Source organism: Lontra canadensis, unplaced genomic scaffold (genome assembly GCF_010015895.1).
Source record: "Lontra canadensis isolate GAN:19392208 unplaced genomic scaffold, GSC_riverotter_1.0 scaffold125, whole genome shotgun sequence".
In the NCBI taxonomy this organism is placed as follows: Eukaryota; Metazoa; Chordata; class Mammalia; order Carnivora; family Mustelidae; genus Lontra; species Lontra canadensis.
In genome coordinates this window covers 2,029,904-2,054,721 of record NW_022631119.1, presented here as the reverse complement: position 1 = coordinate 2,054,721, position 24,818 = coordinate 2,029,904, and the positions used below count along the sequence as shown (strand labels likewise).

Sequence of the window (24,818 nt, the reverse complement as noted above, 5' to 3'; positions counted from 1 at the left end):
ACTCCGGGGAAACCCGGGAGATGGTGCAGCCAGGCTCGCCCCTGACGCCAACCTCCGCTTCCAGCGCATCGTGATCGGGGACGCGTCCGAGACGGCGCTGCTTAAGTTCTCGGAGCTGACGCTGGGCAATGCCATGGGGTACCGCGAGCGATTCCCCAAAGTCTGCGAGATCCCCTTCAACTCCACCAACAAGTTCCAGGTGTGCGCCCGCCGCGCCCCACCCCGCCCACCTCAGGCCCCACCCACACCCCGGGCTGGCCCATCGCGCGGCTTCTCTCTGTTTCCTCCCTCTCCACCCACCCACATCTCCCGCCCCTCCCACAGCCGCTGCTCACGTGTGGTCAGGGGACTCGCACAGTCCCTTAGCTGGGGGCTCACCGCCAGCTCTTAGGCCTTCCGTGGGGTAGCTCGCAATCCACATCCCGCCCCAGCCCAACTCCGACCCTAATTCTGCCCAATCCCAGCCCCCAGGCTTCTTACTGCGCCCCTAACCCTCAATCCCCACCAAGGCCACGCTCAGCACGCAAGCGCTTTACCCCAGCCACACAGCACCCTCTATACCCGCGGCACCTTCAGGCCGTCAGCCCCGCCCCTCTACCAAGCCCCGCCCCCGGCCCTCCTCCTAGCCACCTTTCCCTTCCTCGCCTGCAGCTGTCCATCCACACACTGGAGGACCCGCGGGACCCCCGGCACGTGCTGGTGATGAAGGGCGCCCCCGAGCGCGTGCTGGAACGCTGTAGCTCCATCCTCATCAAGGGCCAGGAGCTGCCACTGGACGAGCAATGGCGCGAGGCTTTCCAGACTGCCTACCTTAGCCTGGGAGGCCTGGGTGAACGTGTGCTTGGTGAGACCCCCGGGGCTCGGTGAGCCCCCACAGTAAATGGTAAACCTGTGGGTGAGGAGGAGCTAGCACAGAACCTGCCCAACCTTCCTGGCCTATCCCTGACCATGACCTTTGAGGTCCCTGGCTGACAGCTAACCTGTCCAAGTGCACATGCTCACATTTGACTTTCCCTGCCTCAATGCTGACCCTTTCCCATCCTCAATTTCTACCTTGATCCAGGCCCTGCCCACCTGTCCTTTCCCTGGGATCTTCCTTATCCTGACCTGACATCCCTTGATTTTTCCCAGCTGTTGCCCCAGCTTTGACCTGCCATCACTTTTACTTCCACCTTTCAATGTCCTCCTCTTGACCCTTCGACCCTCCCCAGTCCCTGCCTCAACTCAAGACTCTCCAGTCTGACCTCCCTGAACATTTTGTCCGGACTGCTAAACTTCCCTAACCACTGCCTCAACCCTGGGAGGCGCAAACCTGTGGTTCAGCTCTGGATCTTTCATCTTACTTGCTGTGGGGCCGCTGGCAAAGATTGTTCCCTCTCTAGACCTCAGTTTCCCTATCTGCAACATGAGCGTGCTAATAGCCTCCCTGGATGGTGGTGAGGACAGACTGATCACGTGAAGGATTCAGGACAGGGTCAGGTATCTGTGGGTGCTTGGTGTGAGGGGCCTGGTGATTCTGCCTGTCACCTGATGATGGTCTGATGGTCATGCTAGGCAAGGGTCTGCCGAGGACTTCTCTCTGACTTCCCTGTTTTCTGGTCAGGCTTCTGCCAGCTGTACCTGAGTGAGAAGGACTACCCGCCTGGCTATGCCTTCGACGTGGAGGCCATGAACTTTCCAAGTAGTGGCCTGTGCTTTGCGGGACTTGTATCCATGATAGACCCGCCCCGGGCCACCGTCCCTGACGCTGTGCTCAAGTGTCGCACGGCAGGCATCCGGGTATGCAACCAGGGAGAGGAGGGGTCAGGGGTGAGAACAGATGATGACGGTATCTGGGGGCAAGGAACCCTGTGACAGAGAACTCCCTGAAAGTCGTTTGAACCAAAAAAGGAATATATTGATTCACAAAACTGAAAAGTTCTGGGGACTGAAGCTTCAGGTATAGCTGGATCTAGGAGTTGAGTGTCATCAGGAATTTGCCTTTCTCCATGTCTTGGTTCTCCTCTTCTCTCTGGTGGCTTTATTCTCAAGTAGTTCCTTTATTTGGGTGGAGAAAGATGATCATCCTCAGAAGCTCCAACCTACATCCCACCTATTTAGCCACTCCACAGAAAAGAGCATCTCTTCTGCTTTTGTCCCAGATTGGTGCACAGGTTCCTTTCTGAACCCAGTCACTGTGGCTGGGGGGATGGGGATACCTTGGTTGACCAGCTCTGGGCTTACTTGCCCATTCTTGGCCAGAGACCTTACTTCAACTCTGGGGGAAGGGGGTGGTCCCTGATAGACAAATCAAGAGTTGAGGAGCCAAGGCTGGGCAAACAACACCCACGTCCTCCCCATGGTCTCTAAGCCCTATAAGGGTTGGGTCCTGTTACCTTTCTAAGCTGATTCCTTAGCTCCCCACCTCTCATTTACTGCTCTCCAGTGTGCTGGCCTCCCCGCTGTTCCTCCAACAGTTCACACATGTTCACACCCCAGGCCTTCACCTTGGCTGTTCCTGTTGCCAGGAACACTCTTCCCTCCATTTGTCATGTGGCCAACTCTCTCACCTCTTTCAGACCTCCGCTCAGTTGTCACCTTCTCAATGAGGCTTTCCCTGGACATAATGAAAATCGACACTACTTTTTCCATCCAACATTTGCCATGTCCTTTACTCAGCTTACTTTCCCCCTCTCCTAACATGCTGTATCATTCGTCTCCTTAATTTGTATCTCTTCTGTCTCCCGCGCTAGAGGGTCAGCTCCACAAGAACAGAGATTTTCGTCTCTTTTGTCCCTGACATTCAGTGGTTGAATGAGCGAATGGGTCATCAGTAGAGGTCCGCCAGGGAGGGCAGGGAGTCGGCTGCACTGAAGGCATCAGGGGTCTGATGGTCCCCTCCCCAACAGGTGATCATGGTGACAGGTGACCACCCCATCACAGCCAAGGCCATCGCGGCCAGCGTGGGTATCATTTCGGAAGGCAGCGAGACGGTGGAGGACATCGCCGCCCGCCTCCGTGTGCCTGTGGACCAAGTTAATAGGAAGTAAGGACGCTGCTGCCCTCCCCGTGGTTCTTCCCACAGCCCGCGTAGACGGTGACCCTGGTGATAACTTCCTTTCCCAGGGATGCCCGTGCCTGCGTCATCAATGGCATGCAGCTGAAGGACATGGACCCGTCAGAGCTGGTCGAGGCACTGCGCACTCACCCTGAGATGGTGTTTGCTCGTACCAGTCCCCAGCAGAAGCTGGTGATCGTGGAGAGCTGCCAGCGCCTGGTATGGCTCTGCAGAGGGAGGCGGCCAGTGGGCTAGGCTGGCCCTCTGTGGGCCTCTCCCTGACTCCCTGCCCCCGCCTCGCAGGGTGCCATTGTGGCTGTGACAGGGGACGGTGTGAATGACTCCCCAGCCCTGAAGAAGGCCGACATTGGCGTGGCCATGGGCATTGCTGGCTCGGACGCTGCCAAAAACGCAGCAGACATGATCCTGCTGGATGACAACTTTGCCTCCATTGTGACAGGCGTGGAGCAGGGTCTGTGCCGGGGCGGAGATGGGGGCCACGGAGAGGTGATGTGGGCGCAGGAGGCAGTGGGTGGGTGGCCGGAGGCTGAGGTGCCCACTGTTCTCCCCGATCCCCCGCACAGGCCGGCTGATCTTTGATAACCTGAAAAAGTCCATTGCCTACACACTGACCAAGAACATCCCTGAGCTGACCCCGTACCTCATCTACATCACCGTCAGCGTGCCCCTGCCCCTCGGCTGCATCACCATCCTCTTCATAGAACTCTGCACTGACATCGTGAGTCTCCAGTGCCCACCCCCCCCCCGCTACACCTTGCGCGGGGCCCATGGGCCCCTGCCTGCCCACAGACGTCATGGATGATGCCCTTGGATGCAGTGTGCAAAGGCAGCCAGACAGGGACACGCAGGCAGGCAGGCGGGTGATCCCAGACAAAACTACAGACATGGACGCACAGGTGGACACTCAGGTTGGCACAGACATACGGACTCAGATAAGGACCCTCAGATACACACACACACACACACACACACACACACACACACACACGTATCTCTGGTGACACTTGGATCACAGACAGACATCCCTCAACAGCCGTGGACAGATTCTGTCAGGCCCCGGGGGCAGACAGACAGACAGACAGACAGAGAACCACAGATACAGGCACGAATACAGCCGGGGGTGTGGCCATGTTGACTCTTATTCAGCAGCACTGGCCTGGTGTCTTCTCTGGGCCAGGCTGGCATTAATTTCCTTAATTTTGTCCTCAGAAACACTCTAGGGAACAGCTTTATTTATTTGTCATCCCCATTTTACCGACGAGCAAAATGAGGCACAGACAGGTTGAGCGGCTGGTCCCACAGCAAATAAGTTGCACGCTGGGGTTGGAGCCCGGGCAGTCCGGGGCCCCAGGGCCTCTGCTCTTGACCAGGCCACACTGTGGCCACTCTGCTGTGATGGACAGATGGAGTGGGGGATGGAGAGGACAGTGGGGGGGAGCACAGAGACGGAAGAGATGCAGAGAGAGTGACGGGGAGAGACAGGACACAGGGATACAAAAGCAGAGACAGTCACAGAGAAAGAGACCAGAGACAAGGACAAAAAAACAGTAGGGGAGAAGGGGGTGGGTAGTGGCAGATGTTCTGATGGAGATGGACGGCTGGTCAGATGTGGACATAGCTGTGGAGGGACATGGCAACATGGCCTTGTTGGGGGCCAGCTGGTTTGTGCTGTCCGGGCAGGTGTGCCTGCACGGCCACCTGCTTCCCAAGCTCAGTCCTGTCTCTCTCCACTGGGGTGGGGGGTTGCCGGTGTGGAGGGCACTTGGACACATAGGGGATGGGCAAACCCATAATCCCGACACTTTCCGCTCCTGGCCAGTTCCCATCCGTGTCCCTGGCATACGAGAAGGCGGAGAGTGACATCATGCATCTCCGTCCCCGGAACCCGAAGCGCGACCGGCTGGTTAACGAGCCCCTGGCTGCCTACTCCTACTTCCAGATCGGTGAGTGCCTGTGGGGCCGGGGAACCCTGGTTTTCCTGCAGGGCTGCTCACCTGCCCTGGCGTCTCTAACCGGAGCTGTGGCTTGTTCTGGATCGTGGGGTTGGCATTCAATCCTGGGTCCCCGTTGTTTTCTGAGTCTGTCTGCTGTGATCCCCGTTTTCCTTCTCTGTCTCTCTCTGCCTTGTCTCTTCCATCCCCTGTTGATTACTCTTAGGATCCTTGTCTCTGTGTCTCTCTGTGCCTGGCACTGTCTGTCTGTGATCCTGTGTCCTTGACCCTCTCTCTGTGGTATCTGTGTCCCTGTCTTTCCATGTCCGTGTCTGGGTCTCCATCTCTGTCTCCCCATGTCACTTCGCCTGCCCCTCAGGTGCCATCCAGTCATTTGCTGGCTTCACTGACTACTTCACGGCCATGGCCCAGGAGGGCTGGTTCCCACTGCTGTGTGTGGGGCTGCGACCATATTGGGAGAACCACCACCTACAAGATCTGCAGGACAGCTACGGCCAGGAGTGGGTGAGCTCCGGCCCCTCACCCCAGTCCCGTGGCTCCCTCATTTCCAGTTGTCCACACGTGACGGAGCTCAGCCGGGGCATCCCAGGTACCCGGACTCTGTGCAGGTTCTGGGGCCTCTCCCACCAGTCTTGAGCTCCGCCCTCCTGCTGCTGACAGTCACAGCAGCCCCTCGCCCGGCAGTGGCCTGTCATCTCTGGGATGGACAGCATCCCGATGCTGTCACTGGGACTGCGGCATCACTTACAGAGTATTCGCCTGCGTGGCTGCCTTTAATGAAGGTCTGGATCCCGGAGAGTCGAGATCTGGCTAGCAGGGGTTGTTAGTTTGCCCTGTGTTGGGACAGTTCAGGATGTTCCCCTGAAACACTGACGATCAGTTGGGAAGGCAGACCTTGGGAGCCAGGCTGCCTGGATTCATGGCCTGCCAGCATTCTTCACTAGCTGTGTGATCCTGGGCAAGTTGCTCTGCCTCTCTGTGCCTCGGTTGTCCCATCTCTAAGTGGAGATGCTCTCTGCCTCCGTGACCTCGCAGTGCGGTCCTCACACAAGCAGCAACAGCATCACCTGGAAACTCGTTCGAAAGGCAATTCCTCAGTCCCCACCGCAGACCTCTGGGCGTGGGGCCTGGATGGCTGTGTTTTAGCTAGCCCTTCCAAGAATGCTGAGGATACTGTAGTCTGGACCCCCCCAATCTTCCTCGTAGGATTTTTGGGGGGATTCGGTACGGTAATCCATGTGTAACACGTGGGGCCTGAAGCATAGTGCGTGTTCCTCACAATTAGCTGGTATTATAAACAGTTACATTGAAGAAATGGTCTGAGTAGTGGTTGCTCCTTTTAAATGGGGCATGCGTCCGGTTCCCCAAAGGCCCTTCTGGCCCACTCATTTTGGCCATCTGCCTGGGCACCAGAGTCACTGGACTTTGCAAATTTGGCCCTAGGCGTCCGACTCTCTTTTCCCAGGTGCCTTCCTGTGTGCGGGAAAGGCTGTAGTGCTTCTTCATTGTGAGAGTGACTGGCCTGAGCTCCCATGTGCCCAGGTGTGATGTCTAATCTCTGCAAGGTCACGATCTCCAGCCACCGCCCCCCCCCCCAACTTCCAGGGTCCGGCAAACCTGGGAGAGACACCGTCTCCCTCCTCTCCCCCACGCCAGCCTCTGATGGGAGGGCTGTGGCCGTCTCCATCCCAGCTCAGGCTGCTTCTGCTCCCCTCTGGCTGCAGACGTTCGGGCAGCGCCTGTACCAGCAGTACACCTGTTATACCGTGTTCTTCATCAGCATCGAGATGTGCCAGATCGCTGATGTCCTCATCCGCAAGACGCGCCGTCTCTCCGCCTTCCAGCAGGGCTTCCTCAGGTGTCCCCAGCTGGCCCAGCACCGCCCCCCTGGCACTCCTCTCCCAGTCCTGCTCCAGCTCCCACCACCTGCCTCAACAGCCCCCGACCCCTCCGTTTTTATCCACCAAGGGGGAGATGGGACAGGACCCGAGTCCACTGTTGAAGCATCTCCCTGCTCTCCCTGCTGCTGATGACATGTGGTCCCTGCTCCTTGCGGCCTGTCCTTGTCCTGAACCCCCCGGTCTGAGCCTGTCCCACCCCACCCGCCCACAGGAACAAGATCCTGGTGATTGCCATCGTGTTCCAGGTCTGCATCGGCTGCTTCCTCTGCTACTGCCCCGGAATGCCCAACATCTTCAACTTCATGCCCATCCGGTGAGGGGCCGGGAGCTGCGAGTAGGGGGATGGGCACAGGGACATAGACTTGAGCGTAGCCTTCACCTTGTCATCTCGCCTGGGCCTTCAGGTACCAGTGGTGGCTGGTCCCCATGCCCTTCGGCCTCCTCATCTTCGTCTACGATGAGCTTCGGAAACTGGGAGTTCGCTGTTGCCCAGGGAGTGAGTGTGGAGACCAAGGGCCTGGGGCTGGGGGTGCTGGGAGAGCCTCAGAACAGCTGCCCTTGACCTCTGACCTCCAAGCCCTTGACCCTCCATTGATCCATACCTCTTGAGCCCTTGGTGCCTGTGACCCATGTCTCGCAGCCCTGAGTCTCCTCTCTCTCTCTCTCTCCCAGGCTGGTGGGATCAGGAGCTGTACTATTAGAGGGACTGCTGCGTTCAAGCCATCCTTGCGCCCCCAAAAGCAGAGGTGGGGGGCATGGACCCTTGGGGCAGCCACCCGAACATCTAAGTGACCAAGAGCCCCAGCACCACCTGCGTCTGCTCCCGCGGCCCACGGCACCCCAACCTTGGAGAGACCGTCCCACTCCCCTTCCCCATCCACAGAGAGCACCCCGCACCACCTGGCAGAGCCGTCCCTGGGCCCAGTGCCCTGGGTGGGTGGGCAGAGGGTGGGAGCTCCCTGCCTGGGGCTCTTCACACACACACACACACACACTTGTGTTGCGTCGTAGTAATAAACCTGCTCACACCAACCAGGCTTTCTTTTCATTTGGTGCCAGCGTCTGTCCAAGTGTCTTTCCTGATCCCCTTTCGACTCCCACAGTCCTCCAGCTCAGGAGCTGTTTGCTCAGGGCCGTAGCTCAGTTCCTAAACACAGCCTTGTGCAGAGTAGGGACGCTTGGCACCTTCCTTGGGGGAATGAATTCCTGTTCCTTTGCCTGGGGTGACAGTGTTCACAGCGAGCTCACAAACCACCTCAATCTTATTCCAGCCAATTCTTGTTTCACTGGAAAAGCCAGGCCTGCTCTCTGACCTCAAGGCCTTTACACAGGATTCGCTACAAGGATTTTCCTCCTGCCCCAAAAGCTTATCCTTTAGGTCTCAGCTCCCATCTCCTTTTCCAGGGAACTCCTCCTGCCCCCAGCCCAGCCCTGATATGGCCTTTGCTCCCCTCACTTCAGCCCCGGCTGCTCTGGTCTCTCCAAGCCCCACGTAAGTTGGGATTATTGCGCACAGTTAGCCACCAACAGGGGCTCCGAATCAGAGTCCCTGCTCAGCAAAGAGTTGAAGTGATTTCTGAAACCTTCACTTGTCCCCATACTGGTCCGAGGCTAGGCAGGGGATGGGAGGTAGGTGTGGGAGCGCAATCCTATCACAGGCCCACCCCACTGGGCTGGGGGAGTGCCCATATTCTCCATGACCATTCAATTGCTCACCTCCCCACCCCGGACACCTGTGGACCACTTCTCTGGGACACAAGGATAAGGGTGCAGGGCTAGGTGGTGGCTGCCCCACCTGAGGGCAAACGCTCCCTCTGAACACACCAAGACTCACAGCACAGCTGTGCTCTGTGCCTTCCTAGCCAGGGGTTAAGCAACAGTGTGGCAGGACCTGACAGCCAGAGGGATGGAGGGAGCAGGCACTTGCCCTATTGCATATGACTTGGGAGATCCATCGGGCTGGGGAGCTCCTTCCTGGGTAAGCATAAACATGACATTCAAAGCCCTGCTTCCAACCCGTGTCCCTCAGGGAGGGGGAGGGAATGGGGCAGGCAGCTGGCTCCACTAGGGAAAGGCTGGGGTGATACTGGAGCTGGAGAGCCTATGAACGTGACAGGTTGACCTGTGAGCTGGGAGGCCCCTCACCCCCTCAGTCCTGGGAATGTGCATTCTCAACTGCCCCTCCCTGATGCTGGACATGGGCTTGAGATAGCGATGCGGTACTAGATGGTGTATGTGACTGAACCCAGTTAAGGCCCCGATCTAAACTTTTATAAAATTTGGAAGGTGGGTGCAGAGATCTAGGTGTCTTGCAACCCAAAGAAAAGCCTTGAAAAGTTCCCTTGCTTCTTAAACCCGCCACCTACCAACCTGGAGTGGCCGCCTTTCTCCTCTCTGCCCTCTGCCTAATGGGGGCAGTTTCTGATTGCACCTGAGAAGCTCCCAAAGAGTTTGTGAAACAAGAGGTAGGGAGGGCAACATCTGGGACAATATCCAAGTTGGTGGGCTCAGCTACCGTGCTAGTGGGCTGCAGTGGTGTCTATACCCCACCCTGAGGAGACTCCAGCCAGGACTGGATGGGAGGGCTACAGACCCAAAGCATGGAAGAGCTTGGAATCATGGATGTCTGCTCTCAAGAGCAAACCCGAGTGTGCAGGTGGCTGGACTGTTCAGTGTGCAATGGGGAGTCTCAGATGGTTGCAGACAAGGAGGCTCACTAATAAAACTGGGATTTCAGACAGATCTCTTTGGCTGCCATATGAAGGGTGGATCAGAAGAGGAGAGCAGGACTGAGAGCCCCGGAGGAAAGCAGCCAGGGAAGGGCCACATTAAGGCTGACAGGAAAAACCTCCAAGAACTGTATTCCTGGATTCTGGCTCCCTTCTATCACCTGTTGCCCCAGGGCCCTGGTCTCTGCAGCTGCTCAAAGATGATCTCTCTACTCTAAGCCCTTCTATCCGGGGAAAACAAGGAGCTGGGGAACCGCTACAGAACACAGAACAAGCTAGTGTTGGTCAGTTTCCAGCCTGTCTACCTGGCATCAAAGCCAGAACAAGGGCCTCTAGAACCCAATGAGCGTGGTACTGGTAGACCGTTCTAGAGACAGAGATGAAGGCAGAAACAACGTTCCAAATATGGTTTACTTCACTGAAACCTGGAGGCAGAGAAAGGGTATGTGAATGCCTGGGGCACCAAGCCTAGGAGTGCACGTTGACAACGGCGACATAGAGGGCCAGGGTGCTGAGGGCCAGCAGCCCCGTCACTACTGCCCGGGCCAGCAGTGCTGTCCAGCTGCCCAGGGAACAGAGGTGGACGAAGGTCCTGTGGGGAAACATCATCATGAGAGGAGAACAGATAATCCACCCCCACTGGGACCCAACCTCAAACCCCATGCAGCTCACTCCATGACAAAGGCCTTGTAGACGCTAAGGAACATCAGTAGGAGTACCGCGGGCCGAAAAGTGTGGTAGAGGTCATAGCGTGTTATCATCCAGACCTGGGCAGATGCGACGATATAATGGACCTGCAGGGAGGCAGGAAATCAGGGCCAGGCCTCGAGGGAGGGCACAGCCACTGGCAAGGAGGTGTGTGGGAGAGCGGGACTTCGTACCAGACTGATGTTGGAGTCAATGCTCATCTGGATGTACTTCCAATCAAACTCAATGCCCCGGGCTCCAACCCAGAGGGGGATGCAGCTGAGGAAGGCAAAGGGAAGGATTCTCCAGCATCCAAACACCCTTAGCACTCAGAATCTGAGCCCCCGCCCTCCAGCACCTCCCTAGAACCCAGGTGTCTTTTCTCAGGATTCTGGGCTCCAGGCTGCTGCACACACCGGGACATAATGAGCTCGGCGGTGGCCCAGCCCAGGGCAGCAACCATGATCTTGTACTCCCCCTTGCCTGCATTCCGGGACATGACAAGGTTTAGGCCTATCAGGTCTGCCACATCCACGCTGGCCTTCATGAACTCCTGTGGGTCAGGTTGAGGTTTGAGTGAGCACAGGTGCCAGGGGGCCCCACTCCTGCACTCCCTCCCCCTCCCTTGCCCCACTCACCCCAATGAAGTCATAGATGCCGCCTTCCCAGGTGGGGAAAAAAGTGGCCAGGAACAGCATCTGAGAACAGCAAACAGAGAGATCACTGCAGGGGAAGAGAATAAACCAAGTGGAATACGTAGGAAATCAGTGTGGATGTGGAGGGTAAGACCCTGAGGTTTAGGGGAACCTTGTGGAGAGACACCACCAGAAGGGGGACGAGATTACAGGATCAGGGGAGACAGAGGATAGGGGTCTCAAGTTTGGGTTTTGTGGTGATCCCAGGCCATCGGGTAAGGCATGCAGGTGCCAGGGCTAGCTACCCCAGCAGTGTTAGCAGCACCGAGTGGACCCTGGGGTTCCTTCGCGCTCCCTAAAAGTACAAAACGCTCCACCACACAACTTAGTTTTCTCCATTTTACTAAGGTGCTATACAAAAGTTGCTCGGGGACCTCTCCCCAGTCCCACCCCTTCCGGAGCACGTCTTCCAGGCTATTTTCGGGGGGACCCAGGCGTCCTCACCTTGCACAGCTGCACGAAGAGGTAGGTGACCCCGGCCTGCACGCACTTCCAGAAGGCGTTGTACTCAGACCTGCAGGAGCGGGCGGTGAGGCTTAGCCCAGGCCCGCGCCCTCCCGCCCGCGGACGCCCCGCACTCACAGGCCGCTGCACTTGTAGGTGATGAAGTAAGGGAAGTACGCCAGGGCGAAGCAGTTCCCGAAGTGGAACAGGGTCATGGCGCCGGCCGCCCGGGCCCGCCGGACCGCGGGGCTCTGCCTCGGCCTGCCTGGCGCCCGAGCCCGGGCCCGCCGCCCACCTGCCTCCGCCGCGACCCGCGCGGCCTTCTGGGAGCCGGAGGCCGGTGGCGCCGGCGCACTGACGTCACGGCCCGCGGCCGGCCCCCGGAGCCTGCGGAGCCCCAGTGCGCCCGCGCGGAGCTAGGCTCGGAGGTGGGGCGCGGTGGCCGGCGGGCGCAGGTGGAGCGCGGTTAAATGCTGGGCGTGCCGTGACCCCGTAGTGACCGGCGCAGGGACAGGAGTGCGGCTGTGACACTCTGCGTTTTTATTTCTACAGCGGGGCGCCCTCCTTCCCCCGAGGAGGCGAGAGCGGGAACGGGAGGTAAGGGTTCCAGGGTCCGGAACCCGGGGAAGCGGAGGAAGGGCCATCCTGCTTCACTTGTTGCGGCTGAACATATAGCGGAGGAGATCCACCACCCGGTGGCTGTACCCGTATTCGTTGTCGTACCTGGGGAGGGAGGAGCCGGGTTGGTCATCCCTCCCGACCGCTCCTGGTCCGCCCCCCACGCCCCGGGATTCCTCTCCCCTCACCAGGAAATTAGCTTCACGAAGTTGTCGTTGAGCGCGATGCCGGCCTTAGCGTCGAAGATGGACGAGTGGGTGTTGCCCACAAAGTCCGTGGAGACGACCTGGGCGTCCGAATTTCAAAGATAAGTGTGGGTCGCAGAGCAAGGCCTTCCAGGAGCCCAGGCTCTGACTCTTAGGTACATGGGCCATCCCTTCACCTACAAAATCTGGTGGAGCCCTGCTGTGCCCAGGTTCTGGGGATGGTGAGAGGAAGGCACGGGGGCTTTGTCTGCAGCCAGAGGACGAAGACCACAGACCCCCTGTTGCTGCACCGGTACACATCACTTCCCGGCAGTGATGCAGGCCTTCACCGTTATGGGGGGCCAGCATAGAGGCCCTCTCTGAGGGCACACGGGGAGGCTGGGTCTGGATGTCTAGGAGGATCTAATCACCTCGGCCCTCCGCAGTGGCTGAGGTGGAAGGAGCTACAGCACAGAGGCTCTGAGGGTTTGGCCCTAGTGATGTGGTGTAAGGCCCCAGAGGAAAGTTGTCAGCAGCAGGAGGATGTGATCTGCTTTCCTTAAAACCAGAGATCCTGGTGGCTGTGTGAGAGGGGAGCTGTAGGAGTTAAAGCTGAGACAGCACCAGAGGTGGAGGTACAGGGATGGCATGGCTGCCAGCAAATGCACGGTGACATCCTTTCTTCACAGGGAAGGCCCCTGGCCATGGCCTGCCCTGAACAAGTGTTGAAAAAGAGGAGCCACTGTCTTGTTCACTAAGCTCACATTGAGCACCTGCTGGGGTGCCCGACCCTGGGATGATGGCTGGAGCCACGGAGTCCCAAAGTCCCTGCTTTCTTGTGCACATGCTAGCAGGGCCAACAGTGACTATGAAATGAGATTTCAGGTAGGGAAAGGGCCAGAAAGAGACTATCTTACTGAGGACAGGGATTGAAGTAGAGACTTGGAGGAGGTAAGGGCAGACTATGTGGCCACCTGGAAGAAAAGCTACCCAGTCCAAAGCAACAGCAAGTGCAAAGACCCTGAGGCAGCAAGAGCAGACCTTCCCAGCCCTACAGTCCCTGTCTTGATACATTGTAGCAGCTCTTTGGAAAGTGGAAAATCACATTTTCTCCTCAGAGGGCTCCTCCCAGTGTCCCCCCTCCTCAGCCCCTACCTCATCCTCAGTGTAGGCGAGGATGCCCACCATAGGCCCCTTGGCTGCTGCTTTTATGGCGTCTTTGATGGCCTCATACGAGGTAGGCTGGGCCAGGCGGCAAGTCAGGTCCACAACAGATACATCTGGGGTTGGCACCCGGAATGCCATTCCTGTCAGCTTCCTGGAGAATCCCACATTAGAGATGGGAGTCAACCCAGGACCTTTCCATCCATCCCACATCGTCTCTACTTTCCCCTCAACAGACACTTCAGGGATAGCCAGTCCTGTCCTCCTGGGGTGTACCCCCAACCCTGGTTGCAGCTTTCTGCCCTCATACCCTTTGAGGTCTGGGATGACTTTGCCTACAGCCTTGGCAGCCCCTGTGGAGGCTGGGATGATGTTCTGATGGGCACCCCGCCCATCTCGCCAGGACTTCTTTGATGGCCCGTCCACCGTCTTCTGGGTGGCAGTGTAGGAATGAACTGTGGTCTTGGGGAAGAAGAAAGCCGAGTTGAGCCCTTCCTCCTAAGCTCCCCTGCCTCTTTTTCTCAGGCCTGAGGTGGTGACCCAGGTGTGGAGGCTGGTGGGACCATCCCCACAGACCACAAGAGGGCCATGTGCAGGCCAGGGTCCAGCCTTGTCTGCAAGTTGCCCGGTGTTTGTTTGTTTGTTTTTTTTTTTAAAGATTTTATTTATTTGTCAGAGAGAGAGAGCGAGCGAGCACTGGCAGATGGAGGCAGAGGGAGAAGCAGGCTCCCTGCCAAGCAAGGAGCCGGATGTGGGACTCGATCCGAGGACGCTGGGATTATGACCCGAGCCGAAGGCAGCTGCTTAACCAACTGAGCCACCCAGGCATCCCAAGTTGCCTGATGTTTTAAGAGACTTCACCACTTCCTCCCAAAACTATCTCTCCCTGTTCACCCCACACACTAAGCAGTACTGGGAAGAAGAGGTAGAGTTTTTCTGCCACCCCTCCTGCCTCAGGCCCTCTCCCCAACTCACCATCAGCCCTTCCACGATCCCGAATTGCTCATGGATGACCTTGGCAAGGGGGGCCAGGCAGTTGGTGGTGCAGGAGGCATTGCTGAAAGGGCGCGGGTGTGAGAGGGCACCGTGAGGGGAGTCACAGAGCCAGCCCTGCACCCTCCCCTCCCTCCTGGCTGATGCACAGGGGCCTGGTTTTGTGGAAGTCAGGATAGGGATGAGAGGGGTCAATGGGGGTGCCCCAGAGGTATGGTTTGGGAGGCTCCCCAAGCATGTTCTCCAGGAGTCCTGCTGTTCTAACAGCCAGTTTCAGGAAAATGTTAGCATGATGGCATTAAGGCTTTGGGAAGGGAGGTGTGAAGACAGCCCCAGGGGTCGACTGCGGGTGGGGGTGAAGAGGGTGAGGCTGGCATGTCTTCTGGGTGCCACCCACACTCTTGAGAATGTTGGCTGCCTGTTACCTGACAACTTTCATGGAGCCAGGATCATAGTCCTTCTCATTTACCCCCATGACAAATATGGGCGCGTTGGGTGAGGGTGCAGAGATGACCACACGTGTGGCACCTGCGTCGATGTGGTCCTAGAGGAGCAGCACAGGTGTCAGGGGAGGCCCTTTGAGCACCACCTCCACGCCCCCTCCCACTGCCCAGCCCTGGGCACCTGTCCCCAACTTACTGAAGCTTCCTCTAAGGACAGGTACACGCCTGTGGACTCCACCACAAAGGGGTTCCCGACAGACTTCCAGGGAATGTCTCGGGGCTGCATGCTGTGGAGGGGTGGTGGTGTCTAAGTCAGTCTCTTTCTGCATGCCCTGGCCTTTGCAGTTGTGGCCTTCACTGTGCCAGAGGCCTTCACTGTGCCGGACGCCTTCCTGCTTGGCCTGCAACCATCTCTTCCCCCCAAGCCCAACATCCTCACTGTCCCGATGCGGTCCACCCTGCTGGGCTCCCCTTCCATCACTGACTCCACCTTGCAGGCCAGTTTTCTTGACCATCCCTGCTGTGCCTGGGGACCAGCTGCCACCTTCCTAACTCAGGCCTCAACCCCTCAAGGGGGAACCATCCAGACTGCTCCCAGCCAGCTCAGGCCCATTCCTCCCGTGCTGCCCAGAATGCACCCCAGGAAGGTGAGGCCGGCTGGCTGCTTCTGATACCTGGCCCTGGCAACCTCCCCACGGCCCTCCTTGCCCCTCCTTACCACATGGCTCCCGCTGCCAGAGGCTGGGCAGCTCTCTGAAGACACACTGCATCCCGGAGAACAGCTCTGGGGGGAGGACTGAAGCCTGAGGCAGCCCCAGGGCCAGCAGTGGCTAGTGGTTTACATTAGAAAGGGAAAGGAGGGCCACCTGGGTGGTCAATTCTTGGTTGGGATCTTGGGATCATGGATGGAACCCTGTGCCGGGCTCCCTCTCAGCCTAGAGTCTACTTGGATTTCTTTCTCCCTACCTCCTGCTTTCTCTCTCTCAAATAAATCAATCTTAAAAAAAAAAAAAAATTTTGTTTCCTGTTTGAGAAGATCACATTTCTACTCGATATCAAATGTTTGTATTTGAAACATTAAACATCTACTAGATGTTGCCGTTTTCTACTTGGCTTTAGCCAAAAAGCGTTGAATAAAGAAACCGTATACTGGTTTCTCCCCCTCACAGGGCTTATCCCAACAGTGGTGTTTTCTTCTGTGATGATTTGTTAACATCTGTCTTGTCCTCTAGACCACTCTACGCCACAGCCTGGCGGGTTTCAATCAACGTTTGTGGGTTTTGTTAACCATTCTACATGTTTACTGATCACCTGCCGCGTGCTCATGTTCTAAGTGCTCTTACCTGTATTGACCCCTTGAACCCTGGTGACCTGAGGAGTAAGTACCAAGCCTGGCATTTCTCAGAGCCAGCCAGCCCCAGGGCAGGGAGGAGGGGAGAAGCTGACGCCCCAGAAGACCCCAGCCCCTTGTCTAGATTGTCCTGGGCCCTGCCCTTCTGCCCAGAGGGCTGGCTGGTTTGAAGATTGTGTTCATTCATTCTTAAGGAAGTAGAGTCTACCCAGAGTCACGGCCTGTGTCTGTGATGGAGACGTGAAGCAAGGAGGGGGCCCTCCTGGCGATGAGGCTGTGGCTTTGCCGGGAGATGCCCTTCCTGGTGTCCCCACACACCTTTTACCTCCAACTGTGCTCCCTGCTCCTCTGCAGGCTGTGATCATCATGCCCATCAGATGCCCTATGAAACAGGCTAGGACAAGTTCAATCTCTTGCCCAAAGTCACCCAACTAGGAAGGGGTGAGGTGGGAGTAAAGCATGCAAGCAACCTGGCTTGTGCCAAGTGCCCAGAGAACATGGCCTAGGGGCTGAGTGGGGCAGATGGGAAACGCTGCTGGAGTCACCAGAGAGGGCAGCACCTGGTGCTGTTTGAGGGGACAGCTGTGTGGGGACCAGGAAGACAGGGAAAGTGCCCTGCGTGGCAGCAGTGCCAGGCCGAGTAAGGAAAGGACACGGGATGGCTGGACAGCGACTCCTCTGCTGGAACTGTGTTTGGTGTTAAGATTTCAAAGTTGGGTCGGGCAGCTTCTCATGGGCACCAAGTCTCCAGTCCCTGCCTCCACCCACCCTCCCACTCCCACACCCAGGGGCTGAGGACATCAGCATAAGCTCTCCTGCCCGCAGGTACAAGCCCCGAGGCTGGGAGAGGCTGCACCCCAGGGCCGGTGCACGAAGCCAGAGCAAAGGGAAAATCTCATGCCGTGGAGGGCCCACGGAGGCTGCTAATTCACAGTAGAAAGACGGGGTATGGGGGCGCCTGGGTGGCTCAGTGGGTTAAAGGTTCTGCCTTCGGCTCAGGTCATGGTCTCAGGGTCCTGGGATGGAGCCCCGCATCGGGCTCTCTGCTCATCAGGGAACCTGCTTCCTCCTCTCTCTCTCTGCCTGCCTCTCTGACTACTTGTAATCTCTGTCTATCAAATACACAAATGAAATCTTTAAAAAAAAAAAAAAGCGTGGACGGCTGGAATGGTTGGGATGATGAGAAAAGGCAGTGGGGCAGCGCATAGTGTTGGGGCCCTCCCGTAGGAGCTGGGATTTTATTCGTGGGGGGATGGGAAGCCATTGGAGGGTTTGAGTGAGGGAGTCACCGGGTCCTTTGACGTTTGTAAAAGACCTCTGTGGCTGCTGAGTAGGAACCGAGTGGAAAGGGTTGGCTAGATGGCCGTGCCATTTCCTGGGGAGGGAGGTGATTAGCTTTGGGGGTTGAAGGAGAATCAGAAGTTGAGCTGACACGCTTGTGAGGAAACATGTAGATGTGTGTTAAATAAGAAGTATTTTGAGTAGAGTGGGTTATCTTTCTAGATTAGTGCTTTTTAACCATTTTAGGGGTCAGGGACTTCTCTGAGACCCCTCTCTGACCCAGGACCCAGAGGCATGCATACACACATTTTGGGGGGTTTTGGAGCCCACCTGAGAGGTTGGAATCCCACTCCAGGCCCCCCCACAGCCCCGGCATTAATATGCCGCAGGTAGGCGCCATCCAGCTGTGCTTACCACTGAAAGACGCTGATCTCCTGCTTGTCTACCACCAGCTTTCCATTCCTGTACTCCACACTCCCCTTGTACTGGCCATGGGTGGAGTCATATTTAAACATGTACACCTGCGGGGGACAGGACGGCTCCCAGTCTTGGGTGGCAAGGGTGGAGGCGCGAGCATTCCTGGGGAGTCCCTACCTTGGTGAAGGTTCCACATGGCATCTGGGAGCCTTCCAGGAAGCTCTCCTCCCCACCCCTGTCCCACCTTTCCCGGGTCTCTGCCTTGCCCGCTGCTCACCATATATTCCGGGTCAATGAACGGATCGTTCACCGCCACCACCTTCACATCCTTCTCCATGCAGGCGCGGAGCACCAGGCGACCGATGCGTCCGAATCTGTTCAAGGACAAGGCTGGTGGGGTTGTGCTCAGAATCCTCACCGCCAGCAGGCAGAGGAGGGGATGGGAGAGAAAGGGATGATAGAGGAGGTGCGCTCTAGGGGGCTGGGTGGGACTCCTCAGTCTGGGGAAAGAAGGCAAAGTGTGGGCACTGTTCTCTCTTGCCCAGATGTCCTCTCCAGGCTCTTAACCGCTTTTCCTGCTTCCTCTAGCCATCCATCACTCCCTCGCATTCCTGACCTTGTAGCTGGATGGATCCTCTAGAACTTCAGGTCAGGGTATGTCACTTGGCCTGAACACCTCTACGGCTCTCAATCAGTAAAACCAGATCTGGACTGCTTACCGTGGCTGCCAGGCCCCTGCCAGCTTCCCACCTCCCTTCCCCTTCCTCCCTTGCTTGCTCCACACACCGACTTCTTAGCGCACTGAGCCCAGAGCTGGCTGCCGCTGCGCTCCCCAGTCTCAATGTAACCGACTTCCACACTGTTCACAACATGCGTCACTGAACTGTCATGTTCCTTCTTTCATTGCTGTCTTCCCTCTGGAATGTGAGCTCTCTGAGGGTGGAGCCCTTTTCCCTGTGTTTCCTAAGGGTGGGCAGAAGGCAGGCACTGATGGTGAGAAATGGGGAGATGTCCCAGGCAGCAACCAGAGGAAAGACTGGGCCCTAAGACTTCGGGCATGGCTTGGGCTGGGGCCAACTCACCCATTGATGCCCACTGTCAGCTTCTGAACCACAGAAACCTTCTTAGGTGGAGGAGGTGGAGGTTCCTCCTTGACTGGCTCAGGCTCTGGCTCAGGCTCTGGCTCAGGCTGGGGCTCTGGCTCGGCTTCAGGCTGAGGCTCTGGCTCGGCTTCAACCTTGGGCTCCGGTGGGGGTGGTGCTCTGGTCACTGTTGGGGGTTGGATGGGGAAATGAGCTGCGCCATCACGGTGGGAGAGAATGAACCATTTTGGCCCCCCAGAACCCATTGCTTGCTCCTGGCCCCTGGCGGCTAACCATCTAGCTATTTTCCCAAATACCTGATCTATACAATGAGCAGGGGGTGGGCTTGCTTTAAAATACCAATGCCAGGGCCCCTTCCCCAGAGAGTCTAACTCAGTGCACATGTCTTTTTAACAATTACTTGGGGTGATATGGTCTGTGTCTCAGTTTCCTCCTCTGTAAAAGGAAGATGATGGTACTTCTGAGAGTCACTCTGATGATGAAGGGAGGTCATGTAATGCTTATGAGAGTGTCTAGCAAAGAGTCCACTTACATGAGTATTTCAAAGATCGTTTCCCAAACTCATCTGATAATTGCTCTAATTCAGCATAGCACAAGCTGTTATGATAAGAACCCCAGGGTAGGCCTCTTCCCAGGGAAATCTGACTCAGAGGTCCAGGAATCCTGGTTCTAAAAGCACTCCAGATGATTCTTATCCTCAGAGTAGGAAATAGAGGTGAAACGGCTAGAAACCCACGCAGTGTCCACCTCTGCAAATGCACACCCCCCCACTCCCATACTGTGTTTTGAAAATCCCCATGCTCGGATGTGTGTGAGCCTGGCTGCCGATGAGGAGGAGAGGAGGGCAGATGTGGAGGCAGCAGTCGGGTCCGCAGAGGTTTCCAGCTGGGAATCAGGCCTGACTCTCATGCCCTGCCCAGCCACCTGCCAGCTGTGTAGTCTTGAGCAAGTTAATGACCTCTCTGGCCTGTTTGCTGGGGCCACATCTGACCTTCTGCCTGGGGGCTACTGTGAGGACTAAGATCTTACCACCCAGTAGGTGCTGGCGTCAACAGAGGGAGGAAATTGCTACCAAGAGTATTTGTGAGGAAAGGAAGCGAGAAGAGGTTGGAGTGGGGCTGGAGGAGGAAGGTGGCCCTTGCTCTTGGCACCAGAGTCAAAGGCACTGGGAGAAGGTAGGCTGGAAGCCACGGGCCAGCTGGCCTGTGGGGCCCCCTGACCTCTAGGGGCTGCTGCACACCATGTGGTCTGAGCCTGGGCTGTGGGTTTCCTATGGCAATACCAGTTCCTAAAGGTACTGTGAGTGTTTATTTGTGGCAATGACCCTGTGGTTTTGGTGACCCTAGAATGTTTGCATTCCTAGGGGTTCTGCTTCCGTGATCACTAAAGGGAAAGATCTGTCCATGGGATTGAGTGGGAATCTGAGCCCACTCCTCTCCACCTTTCAAAAGAAATTCGGGTGGTTCTCCTCTCCCATCTTCCCCCAGGCTTCCTCTCCTCCCCTCCTCTCCAGGGGTGGGGTGCCTGGGCTGGAGGAAAGCTGCTGCACTAGGAAGGAAGAGCCCGAAGGAGCTTCAGTGATGAAGCGTCACCTGGTAGGTGAAACAAGGACACGGGCGCGCGCTCTCCTAATTAGGATGACGCTCACACTTTCTGGGCGCCGCCACGGGCTAGGCAATGTGCTGAGCACTTGCGTGCACCAGCTCACTGAGCGCTGTAAGGCGTGCACTATAAACCACCTTATAGAGGGGAAATCGAGGCCCGAGGTCACAGAGCGAGTGCTGAGCAGGGAGGAGGTTCGAAGCCGGCAGCAGAGAACCTGTCCCGGCGGGCGCTGCTTCTTGGGGGGTCCCTCCCACCGCCCTGACCCTGGCGTCCCGCCCACCCCAGCCGGGCCGCCAGTGCGGAGGCAGTGAGGGAATGCGTGTTGCCCTGCGGGCCCACCTGGGTTCATCCGGCTGGTGTGTGCGTGCAACTCTGGCTGGATGGGTAGGGCTGCCCAGTGGGGGCAAGCAGGGGACTCTTGAGTGTCAACTTTGCTATTCCGGTGCTGAGAGCCCTAGGGAGGCGACTTGCGCCCTCTTACCTCTGTGGCCGCTCCGTGAGTGGCGACAGTAAACACACTGGCCTCCCCGGGGGGGTTGTGAGGCTTCAGTGCGCGCACGCGTGGAAAGTGCTTGGCGCGGCCCCGGCAGGTTGCTAGCGCCCAAGAGGACAAAGCCCACCAAACCCCAAGCGGCCCTTTGGCGCTGGGCGACGGGAGCGTTCATCCCCAGAAACGCGCGCAGGGAGGCGCGGCTCCGGCCCCGATTCCACCCTTCCACCGCTTGCTAGCGGCGCCGAGGCAGGTGGGGACCCTCTTCCTGGCCCGCCACCATCGCTATAGAAACCACTCCACTGGCAGGGCAGGGGTAGGGAGGGTGGGGCAGGAGAGCGGGAGGGAAGGGACGCCGCAGCCGGCCTCCTGCCCCCTCCCTCCTGCACACAGCGAGGTGGGCACGAGCGCCGCAGGGGCTCCCGACTGCCCTGTCTCCCCTTCCCTGAGGTCGCCCCGTTGCCTCCCTCACCCCGGCATGGCTGTCGCAGCAGCTGGACAACGGTGACATTGGTGAGGACGATGTCGCGTTTCGACATGGTCTAAGGTTTCATGACCTAGGCTCCTGGGGACCGCCGCGATGTTACTGCGGTGAGGGGGCGCCCGGGCTAGTGGGGCAGAAGCTTCTTGCCGTGACGTCACAGTGCCGAATGACGTCACAGAGGCGGGGGCGAAGCGCGTGATGAGCGCATGTCGAGCCCCACGGTCCCTAGGCCACCCCCGGAGTCCAGCATAGAATCCAGCTTTTTACACTGGGCTTCAAAGCCCTTTTCTCTCCCCCTTACCTTCCTTCTCCTTGGCTCTGTGTTGCTCCTTGACCCTCCTCTTGATAGTTATCTACCCTAGCTGTTTTCTCTTGCCTGGAAAGCCCTGCCCAGGCCTTGCTCCGGGCTCCTGGTTTCCCTCAGGTGCAGCCCTTTAAGAGGGGCCCTTCTAAATCCCCATGTAAAGTTCTCTCCTCCCTCAGTCACCATAGCCCTCACCCTCTCAACCCGCTCATCTTCCAGAAGCCTCCTCTGACTTTGCTTGCTGGGAGAGATGCTCCAGATACTCCACGGCTACCTTCTCTATATTTTTTGTTTTCCTCATTAGCCTATGTCTCTCTCTCAAAATCGTCCTGTTTATACATTTTCTTGCCAGTTTTCTGCCCAACAGGCTGTACACTCTCGGAGGGCAGACTGCTGGTCTAACTTCGCTTTTGTATCCCATTGGTTAGAAGGTTTGGCACCTGCGGGTGCCAGAATGCATACGTAAATATCACTGCCTCCCATTCCTTCTGACCCCCAATCTTTAAGTGACCTCTAAGCCAGATCCCCTCACTGCACCCCGTTCTTCTCCTCGGGGCTTTTCACGTAGCTTTGTTATGATCTAGTTACTGATTTACTTGTTCACTGTGTTCTGTTGTTCACCATGGGGCCTCCACCGCCACCTAGAACTCCGCCTGGCACAAAGCAGCTTCTGGGGAAGAACAGGGCAGGTGGCTCTTTCCTCTAACGCACTGGGGGTGGGCGCTCATTTGCACACCTGTGATTCACAGATAGGCGCCTTCACCTGCAGGGCTGGCTGACACAGCTGTGACCAAGATTTAAGGGGTGTGGGGGTTTGGGCTAGGAAGGAGTCATCATCCCAGACAGAGGTGTGGAAGCAAGAAGGGGCAGAATGACATAACCTCCTCCTTCCCTGAGTCTTCACGGGAACTCAGTTCGCCAAGCACCTGCAATGGGACAGGGTGAGGGCAAGGCTCTCCTCCTTGGATGGTCCAGGGAGGTGGAACTGAAAATAAATCCAGTGTACAGATGGGGAATTTCCATGACCCAAGGCCAAAATGCAGGTATTAATTAAACAAAGGGGACAAATTTAACACATGTGATGGAGATTGGGTGGAGGCGGGGTGTGGAAGATCACACAAATAAAACCAGGACTGAAAAGGGGTCAATTTTGTACAACTTTACAATAATAGATATGAGAAGCTAGATGCAATTAAAATTTTTCTTATAAAATATAAAGGCTCAATCCTGCTTCAAACAGAAATGGCAAATCTCAGCAGGCAAATAACAAGAGAAGAACTGGAGCTACGATCTCTCCTCCCCGAGGTTGATTCAGATCCAGATGACTTTATCGGCAGGATTTGCCAAAAAGCATTGGAACAAATGTCTGCCAGCCAGTGGGAACTGGTGCAGATCCCAACCAGAGTAGGGAAGTCAGGTGGCAGCTCTGCAAGGTGAGGCTCTGGGCATGGCGCGTGCTCTGAGGCCCCGAGGCCCCACGGCCGGCCGCACAGACCCGCCTGCACTTTTCCTGGGAGTGCTCTGCAGTGCTCTGCAGGAGGGCTTTGACGATGCGCCCTGGAAACCTCCTCCACTTGCTCTGGCAAAGCAGCAGGCTCATATTCCCCAAACCAGCGGAGGGCAGCAAAGAAGGGACAACTCCAGGCCAATCTCTTATGGGGACAGATGCCAAAGTTCTGAATCAATTAGTGGCAAATGGGAATGGGACCAGGAGGGATTGGGGCTGATGGAAGACGGTGGGATGGGCAGAGAGAGGGGTGGAAAGAGAAGATGGGAGTACATTTCAAAAGGAGAAACCCCACCTCTCCATCTCAGGGTGGACTGGGATTCTGCAGCTCACCGCCCACCCTTCCCCCACCCTGCAATCTCCTGGCATGGGAAACTCCCTCATTTAGGCACTGGACAAGGGCAGAAGAGCCACGCCTGAGGTTGCCCAGGGATCTGGCTTTGTCCCTGGAGCGTGAAACTGGGAAACAGATTTAATGAGCTCAAGCTTGTTGAGATGGCCTGATTAGTCACCCTCTATAGGCAGTGCCTAGAAATGGCAGAAGCTCCTGGGTCTCTGGGCCTGGGTGTCCAGGACCCAGGGTGGAAGCGTGGGTCCTCCGAGGGGAGTGGGCCTGGTCACCCTTATTTGAGCAAAGCCTGAAACCACGTGCAGATTCTCACCCCACCCAGGCGCCCACACACATAACTCTGCCACCCCACCAGCTCACACCCTACACATTCCTTCCCACCAGCCTGCCCGCCCGCAATCCCACCTCCACCCCCTCTCTGTCTCTCCCCTTGGCACCAAAACCCAAATATCTTTCACCCCTGCACCCAACTTACCCACCCACTGGCTCTTGCCCTTCTGGTCTTGGCCTTCCTCTAAGCTAGCCCCAGATGGCTATGCTGCCACAGACCTCCTAGCCACCACCAACCCATGCCACCATGTCAATGCTTGGGGCTTTAGGTTGGGACCGAGGAGGCCCCAGGGGGAGGAGGGAAGGATGAGCCCCTGGCCTCCAGCCCAGGTTCTGGCTGACAGTCTCCTGCTGCCGCAGGTCTTTGGCCCCTCCCCGTGGCTGCCTCAACCGGCTTTTCAGGAGACACTGCGTCCTGTCCCAGCTCATGGCAATTGGTCCTCTGCCCTCGCCCAAGGGCTGGGAAGCGGGAGGCCAAGGTTCTGTTATGAGAATGTGTCCCAGCTCCAAAATCTATAAGCCTCCCCAAGGGGCCCCAGGCTTCTATGGGGACCCAGTCACTCTTCTCTCCAGCACCCTCTGAGACTCAGGCTTGAGGCTTGACTGGTCTTCTCTGGGCTTCCCTTAGCAATCATACTATGGGCACTTACATCGCATGCCTTTTGGGAGTGCTTCTTTTAATCCATCCATTTGTTCAATATATAAATATTTACTGAACCCCAGGCTAT

The 24,818-nt window shown here is 57.2% G+C and overlaps 3 protein-coding genes across 4 annotated transcripts in view; 1 reads left to right on the top strand and 2 right to left on the bottom strand.

The window, feature by feature from the left end:
• Positions 1–7,652, top strand: part of ATP4A (ATPase H+/K+ transporting subunit alpha) — a 70,881-nt gene extending 63,229 nt beyond the window's left edge. The window contains exons 12-24 of the mRNA XM_032842052.1: positions 65–199; positions 652–844; positions 1,604–1,779; positions 2,889–3,025; positions 3,106–3,256; positions 3,341–3,509; positions 3,622–3,776; positions 4,878–5,001; positions 5,369–5,514; positions 6,735–6,868; positions 7,123–7,224; positions 7,316–7,407; positions 7,584–7,652. Of these exons, the coding sequence (XP_032697943.1) occupies positions 65–199; positions 652–844; positions 1,604–1,779; positions 2,889–3,025; positions 3,106–3,256; positions 3,341–3,509; positions 3,622–3,776; positions 4,878–5,001; positions 5,369–5,514; positions 6,735–6,868; positions 7,123–7,224; positions 7,316–7,407; positions 7,584–7,612 (1,743 nt within the window). The 3' untranslated portion in view covers positions 7,613–7,652. The remainder of the gene's footprint in view (positions 1–64; positions 200–651; positions 845–1,603; positions 1,780–2,888; positions 3,026–3,105; positions 3,257–3,340; positions 3,510–3,621; positions 3,777–4,877; positions 5,002–5,368; positions 5,515–6,734; positions 6,869–7,122; positions 7,225–7,315; positions 7,408–7,583) is intronic.
• A 2,380-nt stretch (positions 7,653–10,032) lies between these two features.
• TMEM147 (transmembrane protein 147) lies at positions 10,033–11,796 on the bottom strand. Its single transcript, XM_032841914.1, has 7 exons — positions 11,605–11,796; positions 11,467–11,536; positions 10,966–11,025; positions 10,744–10,880; positions 10,522–10,606; positions 10,313–10,434; positions 10,033–10,232 (listed from the first exon to the last, which is right to left on the bottom strand). Exons 1-7 carry the CDS (start codon positions 11,679–11,681, stop codon positions 10,109–10,111), a joined length of 675 nt encoding a protein of 224 aa, XP_032697805.1. The 5' UTR covers positions 11,682–11,796; the 3' UTR covers positions 10,033–10,108.
• A 168-nt stretch (positions 11,797–11,964) lies between these two features.
• GAPDHS (glyceraldehyde-3-phosphate dehydrogenase, spermatogenic) lies at positions 11,965–21,741 on the bottom strand. 2 transcript variants are annotated; one of them, XM_032841912.1, is made up of 11 exons: positions 21,589–21,741; positions 19,001–19,187; positions 18,196–18,292; positions 17,916–18,022; positions 15,066–15,156; positions 14,852–14,970; positions 14,409–14,490; positions 13,744–13,895; positions 13,425–13,587; positions 12,273–12,370; positions 11,965–12,189 (listed from the first exon to the last, which is right to left on the bottom strand). In XM_032841912.1, exons 1-11 carry the CDS (start codon positions 21,653–21,655, stop codon positions 12,117–12,119), a joined length of 1,236 nt encoding a protein of 411 aa, XP_032697803.1. In that variant the 5' UTR covers positions 21,656–21,741; the 3' UTR covers positions 11,965–12,116. The 2 variants fall into 2 exon arrangements, with proteins under 2 accessions (XP_032697803.1, XP_032697804.1); XM_032841913.1 differs by having other exon boundaries at positions 19,001–19,163.
• Between the last annotated feature and the right edge of the window lie 3,077 nt (positions 21,742–24,818).